Source organism: Telopea speciosissima, chromosome 1 (genome assembly GCF_018873765.1).
Source record: "Telopea speciosissima isolate NSW1024214 ecotype Mountain lineage chromosome 1, Tspe_v1, whole genome shotgun sequence".
NCBI lineage: Eukaryota > Viridiplantae > Streptophyta > Magnoliopsida > Proteales > Proteaceae > Telopea > Telopea speciosissima.
In genome coordinates, this window is record NC_057916.1 from 5,217,969 (window position 1) to 5,230,793 (window position 12,825).

The following is a 12,825-nucleotide window of genomic DNA, read 5'->3' on the forward strand; positions in this document are numbered from 1 at the left end:
ATAGTTTATCATACAACGGTCCCAAAATTTTGGGAAGATGAATTGGAATGGATCCGCATGTTCCGCTGTGTATTAAATTGGTGTGGTCTTCTCATAAAAATATTTCCATTGCCAAACCATATGATAGACCGCCTCGAATTTTTCTCCAAAATTGAAGATGTGCCTCCTTTACGGAATCCAAAATTTCAACTCTCCCTAAACTATTATGACCCACGAGGCCAACGGCCATCTCATCGATCACTTCTTTTCTATTTATATATATATATATGATTCAGGAATACCAATCCTCTGTTGTCTTTATAAAAAGTCACCAGGAAGGGGATGGAACGAAGCTATTAATCCTCCTCCTACTACCTACCATCTGCATCTGCATCTGTGGTGGTGGACCATAAGAAAAGAGAGAGAGAGATATGGAATCTGTTGCGGTGAGGGAAGACAGGAAGCCTCACGCAGTTTGCATCCCATACCCAGCACAGGGCCACGTTAAGCCAATGCTAAAGGTTGCAAAGCTTCTTCATCACAGAGGCTTCCACATCAGCTTCGTCAATAGCGAATTCAATCACAAACGCTTACTCAAGTCAAGGGGTCCGGACTCTCTCAAGGGATTACCTGATTTCCAATTCTATACAATCCCAGATGGTCTCCCACCTTCGGACATGGACGCCACCCAAGACATCCCTTCCCTTTGTCATTCCACCAGCAAGACCTGTTTGGTCCCTTTCCGCAACCTTCTCTCCAAACTCAACACCACACCTGACGTCCCTTCGGTCACTTGCATAGTCTCTGATGGTGTCATGAGCTTCACTCTTCAAGCTGCTAACGAAATTAGAATCCCTGAAGTATTGTTCTGGACTCCCAGCGCCTGCGGCTTCTTGGCCTACATGCACTATCCTCATTTCATGGAAAGAGGCCTTACACCTCTCAAAGGTATAATATAAATCATGAAATTAAAATATCACTATAGTACGTAGTTTTCCCCCCAAATTAATATATATATATATACTCCTCTAGGTTGTAGTACTAACTCGATGGATCTCTTCTGTAATGTAACTAACAGATGCTAGTTACTTGACAAATGGCTACTTAGACACCCCAATTGATTGGATCCCTGGAATGAAAGACATCCGATTCAGAGATATTCCAAGTTTCGTTCGAACTACGGATCCAAACGATATCATGCTCGACTTTGCCAAGGGAGAAGTAGGGACAACTCCAAAAGCTGCAGCGGTTATTTTAAACACCTTCGATGCCCTGGAGCAGGACGTCTTGAATGCACTCTCTGCAATCTTACCTCGCGTTTACAGCATCGGTCCTCTCCATATGCTGTTGAACCAGATTCAAGACGACGACGATGGTTTGAAGTCGATCGGGTCCAATCTGTGGAGAGAAGAACCGGAGTGTCTCGATTGGCTCAATACCAAAGAACCCGGTTCAGTGGTTTACGTGAACTTTGGGAGCATCACGGTAATGACGCCTCAGCAACTAGTGGAGTTCGCATGGGGGCTCGCTAATAGCGACCAAACCTTTTTGTGGATCATAAGACCTGATCTGGTAGTGGGAGACTCGGCCGTGTTGCCGCCGGACTTTTTGACTCTTACCAAAGAGAGGGGCATTCTGGCGGGTTGGTGCCCACAGGAGGAAGTGCTCAACCACCCAGCCGTGGGTGGTTTCTTGACGCACAGTGGTTGGAACTCCACATTGGAGAGCATATCCAGTGGAGTGCCACTGGTGTGTTGGCCGTTCTTTGCCGAGCAGCAGACAAACTGCCGGTATTCATTCGTTCATTGGGGGATTGGGGATGAGATCGACAACAACGTGAAGAGGGAAGACGTTGAGAGGCTTGTGAGGGACTTGATGATGGGTGAAAGGGGAAAGGAGACTAAGGCCAAGGCCATGGAATGGAAGAAGAGAGCAGAGGAGGCCATTGCTCCTGGTGGGTCTTCCCACGTCAATTTCCACAACATGGTGAATCAGCTGCTTCTCTCCAACCCTCATTGACTTAAAACCTCGCCCGTCCCAATCGTTTGTTTTGGTAATTGTCTTTGTATGATTCCTGGTATTCCAAACGTTTGTTTTAAGTAAATTGTTTTTTTGAGGGGAAAGGGTTGCAATGTAAAAAGGAATTTGCACCCTTGTATCTAGAGATGTAAATGGATATTCGTAAATCCATATTCGATCCGCGTTCGTATCCGTTTAGGAGAATCCGAATCCGTCCGAAACTAATCGGATACGAATATGATAATCCCCCTATCCGACCGATTATTATCCGATTCGTTTAGCAGTCCGACGGTAATAAAATATCTGAAATATAACTTTGTGTTTGTCTAACCTTTTAAGTTACTTTATTGGATTTTGTTATCTTATTTTTATAAATTTATAAGTTAAGATAATGTGATTCTTTTTCTAGATTTGCTATTGGTTTATATATATTATTTTATGCAATGTGATACATGGAATTACATATCTATTAAAAAATCGAAAGTAAAAAATGTAAGAAAATAAAAGACTAAGAAGAGTAGAAGAAATGGTAGTTATTGAACTCTCAAGTCTCAACCCTAATCCTCATCATAACAACGGTAAATATGTCAACGGATAGTTGAAAAATCGTATTCGATCTGTATTCATATCCATTTAGGAGAACCTGTATTCAAAAAATCACTATCTGGAAATTATCCGAATCCATCCGAAAACCGATAGGATGTTATCCGAATCCGTCCGAATATAATCGGATACGAATATGATACTGCCAATATCCGATCGAATTCGATCCGTTTACATCCCTACGTTGTATCCCAAACAATTGTTTAAGTAATTGTTTTTGTGTTTGTCCATGCACAATAAGAAGAATAACACTCTTTTATTTTCTAAAAGTATGGTAGATTATTTTACCAAAAAAAATGTATGGAAAATTATTATTGCTACTAAAAGTATGTATTTTTGGTAAACTACTAAAAGTTAGAGAAGTAAACGGGTTGAATTCGAATCGAATAGGGTACTATCCGAATTCGAATTCGTTTAACATTCCATCATCCGAATCCGATCCGTATAACCGACCGGATATATAGAATGATATCAAATTCGAATTCGATTTCTTAAACGGATTCCGGATATTATCCGGATCGATTCGTTTAGCATATGAATACTAAGTATCCGATTAATACCATCTACCAGTTACCGATTATCCAATTACTCCTGTTCAATGTACACAGAAAATCATCAAGAAAGTCAATCGATCTGTTGCATACAAGCCCCAAAATATTTATTTTTAAAGAAACCAAGTCTCAAATTGGGCTTGATTTTTACACTTCAAGCACAATCCTTTGTGAATCCTGAATATGAACAACCAAGAACTTCAAGTAAAACCTGCAAATAGGTAATAAGTGAAATCCTTATACAGAACTATTGAAAAAACAATCGAAACGAACAAAGATAGAGATAGAGAGAGAGAAGTAAGTGATGCGAACTTGCGAAGGCTGTGGCACTCTTAGTGTTTGCCGTTTGCAGGTGTACGGTGTACCGTGTCCGTGGAGTGAGCCTTGAGATTTGAGAGAGTGGCAAAGGAGTCGGGCCTTACAGCTTAGTAGGGGCCTTGAGAGATGCAATGCTTTCCGATAAGGGCTTTATTTGAAATCCCTTGGACATTGGACCCTGTAGGCTGCAAACACCCAATTGAAGGGGTAACAGAGATCAACACCAACAATATCAACAAGGGTAGTAGTAGGAAGTGCAAAGGGTTCCTAAGGGAAAGGTGGTCCAAATACCAGATAACAAAAAATTCAGATACACAGACGTGAGGCAGATGGGTAGCTAATATCCGTGAGCCTCGTAAATGCACTCGCAAGTGGCTCGGTACCTTCCCCGTCGCTGATGACGCAGCTTGTGCTTACGATCGTGCCGTGTCGCCATCGTTTTATATGGTTCCAAGGTTCAAGACCTCCATCACGAGAACTGAAAGAATCACTGATCCTATTGTAGGGTTGTTCTCTTCTCCAAGATGAAGAATGACCGAATGAGGGAGAGAGAGAGGGGCGTCACGGGCTTAGTGGCTTCCTAGGGTTAGGGTTGTGAGTGTGACTATCAAAGAATTCAGGAAATGAAGAAGATTTTAGGGTTGAGTGACTACAGTGTGATGTTTTATATCTTCTTTTTATCTCACGGTCCAAAATAAACCCCTAAATCTGACCTTTAGATTGGTATGTATCATTTAAAAAAAAGAAAAAAAGAGAGAGAGATTGTCACGTAGCAGTATCACATACTTCTACACTACTATTAATGTAATAAAATTAATATTTAATTAATCTTGTAATTGGATAAACGAATACGGATATAATATTTCGGATATTTTATTACCATCGGATAGCTAAATGAATCGAATAATAATCGGTCGGAAACTAGGATTATCATATTCGTATCCGATTAGTTTTCGGACGGATTCGGATAGTTTCCGGATTGGGATTTTCCGAATACGGATTCACTTAAACGAATACGAACTCGAATCGAATACGGATTTTCGACTATCCGTTTACATCTCTACTAAAAGTATGTAGAGACAGTAATTCTTTATCACTGCTAAATAATATTTATAACTTTGGTATCACGCAACGATAATTGTTGCCACAACAAATACTAACTTTTTTGAGGTGTTAATATAAAACAGTCTCTAATAATTCCGTTCTAGAATTTTTAGTAAAATTCCACTTTCACTAATAAAATGTTTTTAAAAATATATATATATAATAAGATAAGTTATCCATGTAACAATGGAGACGTATCCAAAAATCACAAGATAAATTTAAGCCAACCATTTTTTAGGTTTTTCTTTTCTTTTATCTCAATTGTCTTTTCCTGCTTAGAGTTGGGAAAGTGCACAATAATGTCTAAAGTACAAGTAGACATACATGAATTGTATGTGAATACAAAAAGAGGTATCTAATTGAATTAGACTTATAAATTTGACATGTGGTTAATCTAGACCATGTCCTCTCTATCCAATAGTCTGGAAGACATATCATTTGTGTGGTAGGATAGATGTCTTGTGACATATTGATGCAAAGGATGCCGGCCATGCGTACAATCTATGATTTGTATGTTTTGATGATTACATTATATTAGTGTATGAGAAGATATCTTGTTTTTCCAAGTGATTTAATGAGTATACATGTTCCAAACATTGTGAATTGTGTCCTTGAGCTCAAGTATCAATTGAAAAATATCAAGTTGCTCAAGAGACTTTGTCATCGGAGTAGTAAAACACAAACTTGAAAATTAAGTCATGCCATCAATTTAAAATTGATAAAGACCATTGACAACATTGCCAGTTGACTAAGTGGTCAATCGATTCTGATTGGAGCGGTCCAGCGGTGAGCATCACAACGGTCAATCGGTACATCATCCACTAGTGAGCGAGAGCACTTATGAGCAAATAGATGTTGATACGATTAAGGGTATCAATCGGTCTAATTTCGGTGCAGTTTACATTTTGGTAAGGTAAAATAAAAAACGAATCGAATAGGAATAAATCCAAATCAAACTCGTTCTGCATTTTGTTTGGTTTTAACGGTTTCTATTCAGTTTTTGTCATCGGGTTCACAATCGGTATACATGCGGTTTGTAGCGCCAGTTTTGGAAAATGGTAATGAAAACAACCTCATCTTTTCAAACTCTATATATTCTTGTGCTTCCCCATTATTTCCTTGCTAGTACTCTCCCCCTCTCGATCATCCTGTTTCACATGCCTGAATGATAAAAATAAAAAAAAAGCCATCCCATATTCACCAGCCCTTCTTTTCCTTTAAAGTTCCTAGTTTACCCATTTTTTATATTCTCCAATCTCACATGATAAACAAACTATTTCAGCAAGTAGGGTTTTGTTAATCCATTTTAACACGACCCATCATTTTCAATCCGTACTAGAACACATATTTTGTAAAGGTAGTCCCAAGACATACTTTTTTTATGTTTCAAGTAAGATGCAACAATTGTTATTTGTTGAATTAATCTTCAAAAAAATTCCATTCGATATCTAAATCTGAAAGACAAAATTTGATGTTTCGAATTCATCACAGTATATGAATCAATTTTCAATTCAAATTAAGATGTGATTCTCACCAATCAATAACTAGCATATTTATATATTGACCAAGCAAAATGAAAGAAGCCTCCCCCCTTTGGGTCAAAACCGAATCTTAGTAATTGATAATCATTTTAGAGTCAAGAGGTTTCCTCGTAGCTATTTTTATTTGATTTGAGGAAAACATTCATAAGCCCGGAGGATTACTAACTAGAAGGTCCATATAGATTGAAACTCATGCCATACTGATTTCGGGTGATATTGGCATTTCTTAGTGAAGTGTTTCAAGGCATTTCATAAATACCGCTCATATAGAAAATCATTTGGACCTACTTTATCGCTGCCCAGGTCATAGATATGCAAATTATTTGTTGATGATTGTTTTGGTGGAATTGTACTGCCTACTCAGTAAACTATCACAGTTTTCCTTGAATGGAAAAGGTAAATTTGATCGTCGCCAAATGGCTCGGCTACCCTATGAGGTTTATAAACAATAATGTTTGCTTTCTTCTCATCAATGGAAGTCTTTCCAAAAGTCTTTGTCATGTCCTTGTGATTTTTTATTAATGGAAAAAAGTTCTTTGTGGGGGAGTGTATCGATCGGCCACAACCATAAACAGGGGGAAATGATCGTCCACCCCCAATGAAAGGTGAAAATCCCGCCCCTAAGGATGTCAATGTGTGTGCTCTCATTGACCCCCTCGTACGACAGGACCACGCTCCCCCCAATGATGCCAAGCCCAAGTGCACAAAATTTGGGAAGAGTAGGGAACGGATTCGCATATGCCACTGCGTATGTCACTAATTTTTTTTTTTTTATTATTATTATTTTAATGATAAAAAATAGAAACAAAATATAACTAAGGAACTGAGAAATATACAATCCTTTTAGTTTGGGCATATCGAGCCAATTTACGGCTAAGGCTATACAAAAGCGGTTTCCTTTCTTGTCAAAACTTATATCCGGCTAATGGTTAGAAATATAAACTGAGTCTTTAATAAGTTCCCAAGGCTATGGGGATGTGGCTGGAGATGGAAGAACCGCAGTAATCTTTTGATTTGAGCACTATATTTCTTATATCTTCAATCCCAGATTTGAAGGATGATCCATGCCTATGATCCATGCCTATGCAGATGCTAATAAAAATCAGACTCCATAAAGTAAGCTTTCCTCTTATCAAAAAGATGTATGATCACTTTACCACACTTAATCCAGGAATATAGTATTCAGCACAGATTAAAACAGGAAAATCTAATTTTGGTAAGGTAATAAAGGGGGAATTGATAGAATATCCAGTTGATTATAATATACATCCTGAGATGGAAACTTGGAAGATGATAAATTTAGGTCAGCTAACCACAGTGTTTAATTTGATGCATGACCCAAAATGGATTAGAATTTTCAGCCCTAAAAACAACTTTGTTTGCGTATGTCGCTGTTACCCATTAACATTTGTCTGGTCATAGGACATTAGGACAGGATCTCCTATACTCCCACCGCCATCAAGTTGCTTTCTTAATTATTAAAAATATCTCCATTGGCAAGTGGTAAACAAAACATCTTGACTGAGTTATCTAACTGCTGCATCATTGCCGTCGAGCCTCTTTATTGAATCCAAAATCGCAAGTCTGAACTATATATATGAGCCACACACGGCCACTGTACGTCCTTTCCTATTCAGAGTTCGGCTCAGGTCCTCTTCATAAATATGCACCGCCTCGTCTCAGAGCACTGCTGCCCGATTTGACAAGAGCCGAATCCATATGAGAACCATCTCGTACGTCTTGTAGGGGCATATATGGAATCCAACTTAGAAGTGGATTCCATCTGTGCGGTGAAGGTGCGTCTCGTACGAGAACCTGAACCAACCAGCATAAATCAAGTGTGTTCTTCGCATGTGGTGTGTTCTCTCCCTATAAAATCTAACCGGACTCGAGAGGAAAGAATAGACGGAAGGCACTGGTCCTCCTACTACTGCCATCCACAACGAGCTCATAGACCGCAGAGGAGAGAGAGATGAGTTGTGTTGCAGTGAAGGAAGAGAAGAAACCCCATGCGGTTTGCATACCATACCCAGCACAGGGCCACATAAACCCAATTCTCAAACTGGCAAAACTTCTCCACCACAGAGGCTTCCAGATCACCTTCGTCCACACTGAATTCAATCACAAACGCCTATCCAAGTCGAGAGGCCCTAATTCTCTCAAGGGTTTACCTGATTTCCGTTTCGAGACTATCCCGGACGGTCTCCCACCTTCTGATATAGATGCCACCCAAGATATTCCATCCCTCTGTCACTCTACCCAGACCACTTGCTTGCTTCCCTTCCGAAACCTCCTCTCCAAACTCAATGCTGCCGCTGACATTCCTCCGGTCACTTGCATAGTATCTGATGGTATCATGAGCTTCACCCTTCAAGCTGCTGAGGAAATTGGAGTCCCTGAAGTACTGTTCTGGACGACCAGCGCCTGCGGCTTCTTGGCCTACATGCACTATCCCCATCTCATGGAAAGAGGCCTTACACCACTCAAAGGTTGGGTCCTTCCTTTTTAGTACAAATCATGAATTTCAAATCTCTCTCTCTTTCTCTCTCTAGAGTATGTATATATATCATTATTGGGGTTATAAAAATATATTATAATACTCTTCCAGAGTTGTATTGTATTAACTAGATCGATCTCTTTAATTCTGTAATTTAACAGATGCTAGTTACTTGACAAATGGGTACTTAGACACCCCCATTGATTGGATCCCTGGAATGAGAGACATCCGTTTCAGAGATATTCCAAGTTTCTCTATAACCACAGATCCCAACGATATCATGCTCGACTTTGCCTTGGGAGAAGTGGCCAGAACTCCAAAAGCTGCTGCGGTCATTTTAAACACCTTCGATGCCCTGGAGCAGGACGCCTTGAATGCACTCTCTGAAATGTTACCTCGCGTTTACAGCATCGGTCCTCTCCATCTTCTATTGAACCAGGTTCAAGACGACGTTGGTTTGAAGTCGATCGGGTCCAATCTGTGGAGAGAAGAACCGGAGTGTCTCAATTGGCTCAATACCAAAGAACCCGATTCGGTTGTTTACGTGAACTTTGGGAGCATCACGGTAATGACGCCTCAGCAACTAGTGGAGTTCGCATGGGGGCTCGCTAATAGCGGCCAAACCTTCTTGTGGATCATAAGACCTGATCTGGTGGTGGGAGACTCGGCCGTGTTGCCTCCCGAGTTCGTGACTCGGACCAAAGAGAGAGGCATTCTGGCGAATTGGTGTCCACAAGAGGAAGTGCTCAACCACCCAGCCGTGGGTTGTTTCTTGACGCACTGTGGTTGGAACTCCACACTGGAGAGCATTTCCTGTGGAGTGCCACTGGTGTGTTGGCCGTTCTTCGCTGAGCAGCAGACAAACTGTCGGTATTCATGCGTTCATTGGGGAATCGGGGATGAGATCGACAACAACGTGAAGAAGGAAGACGTTGAGAGGCTTGTGAGGGACTTGATGGTGGGAGAAAGGGGAAAGGAGACTAAGGCCATGACCATGGAATGGAAGAAGATAGCAGAGGAGGCCATTACTCCTGGTGGGTCTTCCCACGTCAATTTCGACAACATGCTGAATCATGTCCTTCTCTCCAACCCTCTTTAGCTTGAAAGCTTGCCGGATCCTTTTTTTTTTTTTTTTTTTTTTTTTTTTTTCGCTATCTAAATTCTAATGAACTGCCCAAGGGGACTTTACTGATCACGCACACCAAGGAGTCGATCCTAAGACCTCATGGGCACCAACACGACAACAAGGCAGAGAATCAACCATTAGAACTCCTGGGTTTGTTTTAGTCATTGTTTTTGTAATTCTTTTTGTTTTCCGGGAAGGGTTTCCGGGGTTGTGGAAGAACAAATCTGCACTTCATACCAACGAGGGGTTAATTAGAAAATAATATCATCCGTATGTGGTCCACATGGGCCAATATGGTCATTATCATAGTATGAGGGTGTTAGGTCGTGGGCCCCAATGCTTATAATGCAAAAAGGGTCTACACCGTATAATGGAATCTGTAAAAGGCAGCGTAGCAACTTTTTGTTGACTTGTTTTTGAATCTCCATTGTGTCCCAAATGTTTGTTTAAGTAATTGTCTTACCTAGGCGCGTGCGGTACACGAATTTGGATTCTCTACTGTCGAGCTGACCGGTAGGACTGTGCTATAAAGACACAGTAAGGCGGGAAATGACCGCCTTATCCCTGCCTAGATAGCTCGGCAGTAGAGGATCAAGATCCGCAGTACACTGCATCTAATTCGATCTTCGATTCCGATTTTTATATCCCTACTCACCAAGGCCCAAGTTCCACCATAAATAACATAACAAGAGTGGGGTCATTGCCAAGCTATGTAATCCCTGCACTAGTATGGATCAAACTCCTCTCTAATGAATACACCATGGAGGATCATTGCCAACCCAGCCGTCAAATGCTCATTGGGCAGATTCCTCATTGGAAAGGAGCCCGAGGTCACTAGTGCACAAAGCATTCAATAGAGGTGAGATTTTTTGTTTCACCGGGGCAAGACGGTCATTTCATCGTTCTTGTGCCTGGGAAGGACTTCTTTTTTCCTCTTTCAAAGTCTATACGACTATATCCTTCCATGGTCTGATTCTTCTTCTGATGATCAATTCAACCACTGATAAAAAAGATATACTTTGGTTATATTTCTTTTTTGTATTTGCCTTGCATTGAACTAGTATTTGAGAGTCTAGAGTCTTTTTGATACGTGCAAGATAATTGAAAGAGAAAATAAAGAAATGAGAAATAATAGAGAGAAAGAGAGAGAGAAAATAGGACAGGGGTTTGGGGGCTTTATAGACGAAGCTGCGCTAGACGTTCTGGCGCAATTGTGAGCAATTGGAAAACCGTCAATCCTTTTCTCAAGATTACTCTTAAGAAATAATTTAGGGGATAATAATCTGGTAATTTTTTCACTCACAATAACTATTAAATTGGGTTGCATTGCCAAGGCTAGCCATTACATAACTTGATACAAGTAACCTACCACTACTGTGGAATTTTTTTTGTATGCGGTTCTCTGACCGGTGCGGTTCCCTAGTGCCTCTCACAAGAGGAGGGTGGACCCCACCCGGGCAGAGTGTTCGATCAGTTGCCCCGGGTGGGTCCCACCCCCCTCTTGTGAGAAGCACTAGGGAACCGCACCGGTTAGGAAACCATAGTTGATAACGATTCCACTACTGTGTGGTTATAATCCCACTCTTACAACAATTCCACTAGATAACTACCTCACATCATCTCCACTCTACATAATTACCACTCTACATTATTACTAATAGCTGATAAACACTATCTCAGCTTACGTAAAACACTCATACCGGATAACAATCACTGAATACTAATATCCTAAACTTATTTCAGCAGTGTAGTCTTATCTACAAGAGAAAGAAATAATCTAAATTCAATTCCGAGGATTTTGATGATGTGACTAAAGCAAGTCACGTTACAATATCTAGATGTTGTAGTCCCAATCGGTCCGTCTTCATTTTTCGTAGTCCATCAGGGGAAGAACATGGGTTTATAAAGATGAGCTAAGGGTGCATTTGGTTGCGTAAATCAACAGAATAGTGTTCTGTCGGACCATAATTCTAAATTAATAAAACCGTTTGGTTACCTAATTCTAATGGATTACAAGAATTGCATGATTCTGATTTTTACACTAAACATGATCCATATCTGTGTTTACCTCTTTATGTGAACTCAGATATGAATTACAAATTCTAGTGTTAGTATAAATAGCATCATCCAACATTGAATGATAGCTTCTTGCCCTAAATCAAAAAACAATTCATGAATCGCGACCTCTCTCTCGACTCTCTCACGACCTAGGGAAACAACGATTGTTCATCCATGGCTTGAACCTGCGTTCTCTCTCTCTCGGACTCTCTCGCTTCCTCTCTACTCTCTTTCACAAACTCAAAACCTATCTTCCTCCAACCTCCATCGCCTCACGAACAAAGCTCCAACGAACTCGAACCTTGTGTCTGCAAGTCCCAAGCTCACACTCTCCTTCGTGATACTCGTCCAAGGAAAAGCTCCTCCATTGCTGTAGACGGTCCAACCTGCTTCTCCGAACGAAGCTCCTCCATCGCTTCTCCAAGGAACTCATTCATCCTAGGTATGCTATATCGCCCTCTTTGCCTCCCTCATTCTTTCTATGACTGATACATCCATCTCTTCCATCTCTGTTTCGAACCCCAAACCCTCAAATCCCTAGTTTTTGTGAAGTTTGTTATTTGTTTTATGTTGAACCCTAAATTGAGGATTTTTTCTATGCCCAAACCCTGAAATCCTCAATTTTTTTTATGTTGAACCCCCAAACACATTCAAATTTATATACGCTCAAACACCAAGGAATCTATAATAGGGAATGAACTAAACACTTTCTATTCTGGTTGCTTGCTATGAACCTTTCTGTTTTATATGTTGATTTTACTCTTGTCCTACGCTTGACTTTGTTTCTCAATAGGGTCTCTTTGATGGGTTTTATTTCTAAACTGAAATTTGCAGCTTTAAGATATGAAATTATATTTGATGCAGTAGTTTCTTTTTTGTTATCTTGTTTGAGTGAATTTTATCAAATACAGAGACCGATGGATAGGTTTTAGGTCTATTGTGTGATTGCTGCTTGTGTATTTTAATTCAAAAACACATGGGCAGCAGCTTATGCTTGTATGTAATTTTTATTTTGTGATTGATGTGTTA

General features: G+C 40.4%; 2 protein-coding genes across 3 annotated transcripts in view; both read left to right on the forward strand.

Annotated features, from left to right (window-relative positions):
- LOC122638325 (7-deoxyloganetin glucosyltransferase-like) overlaps window positions 1-12,825 on the forward strand; it is a 35,658-nt gene that overhangs the window by 17,240 nt on the left and 5,593 nt on the right. The window contains exons 1-2 of one of the 2 annotated variants that reach the window (XM_043831235.1): window positions 3,426-3,448; window positions 8,079-8,604. In XM_043831235.1, coding sequence (XP_043687170.1) covers window positions 8,088-8,604 — 517 coding nt within the window. In that variant the 5' untranslated portion in view covers window positions 3,426-3,448; window positions 8,079-8,087. Of the gene's footprint in view, window positions 1-3,425; window positions 3,449-8,078; window positions 8,605-12,825 lie in introns of those variants that run through there. The other variant, XM_043831242.1, reaches the window with a different exon arrangement.
- Window positions 401-2,029, forward strand: LOC122638409 (7-deoxyloganetin glucosyltransferase-like). Its single transcript, XM_043831362.1, has 2 exons — window positions 401-927; window positions 1,058-2,029. The coding sequence occupies exons 1-2, from the start codon at window positions 411-413 to the stop codon at window positions 1,996-1,998; spliced, it is 1,458 nt and encodes a 485-aa protein (XP_043687297.1). The 5' UTR covers window positions 401-410; the 3' UTR covers window positions 1,999-2,029.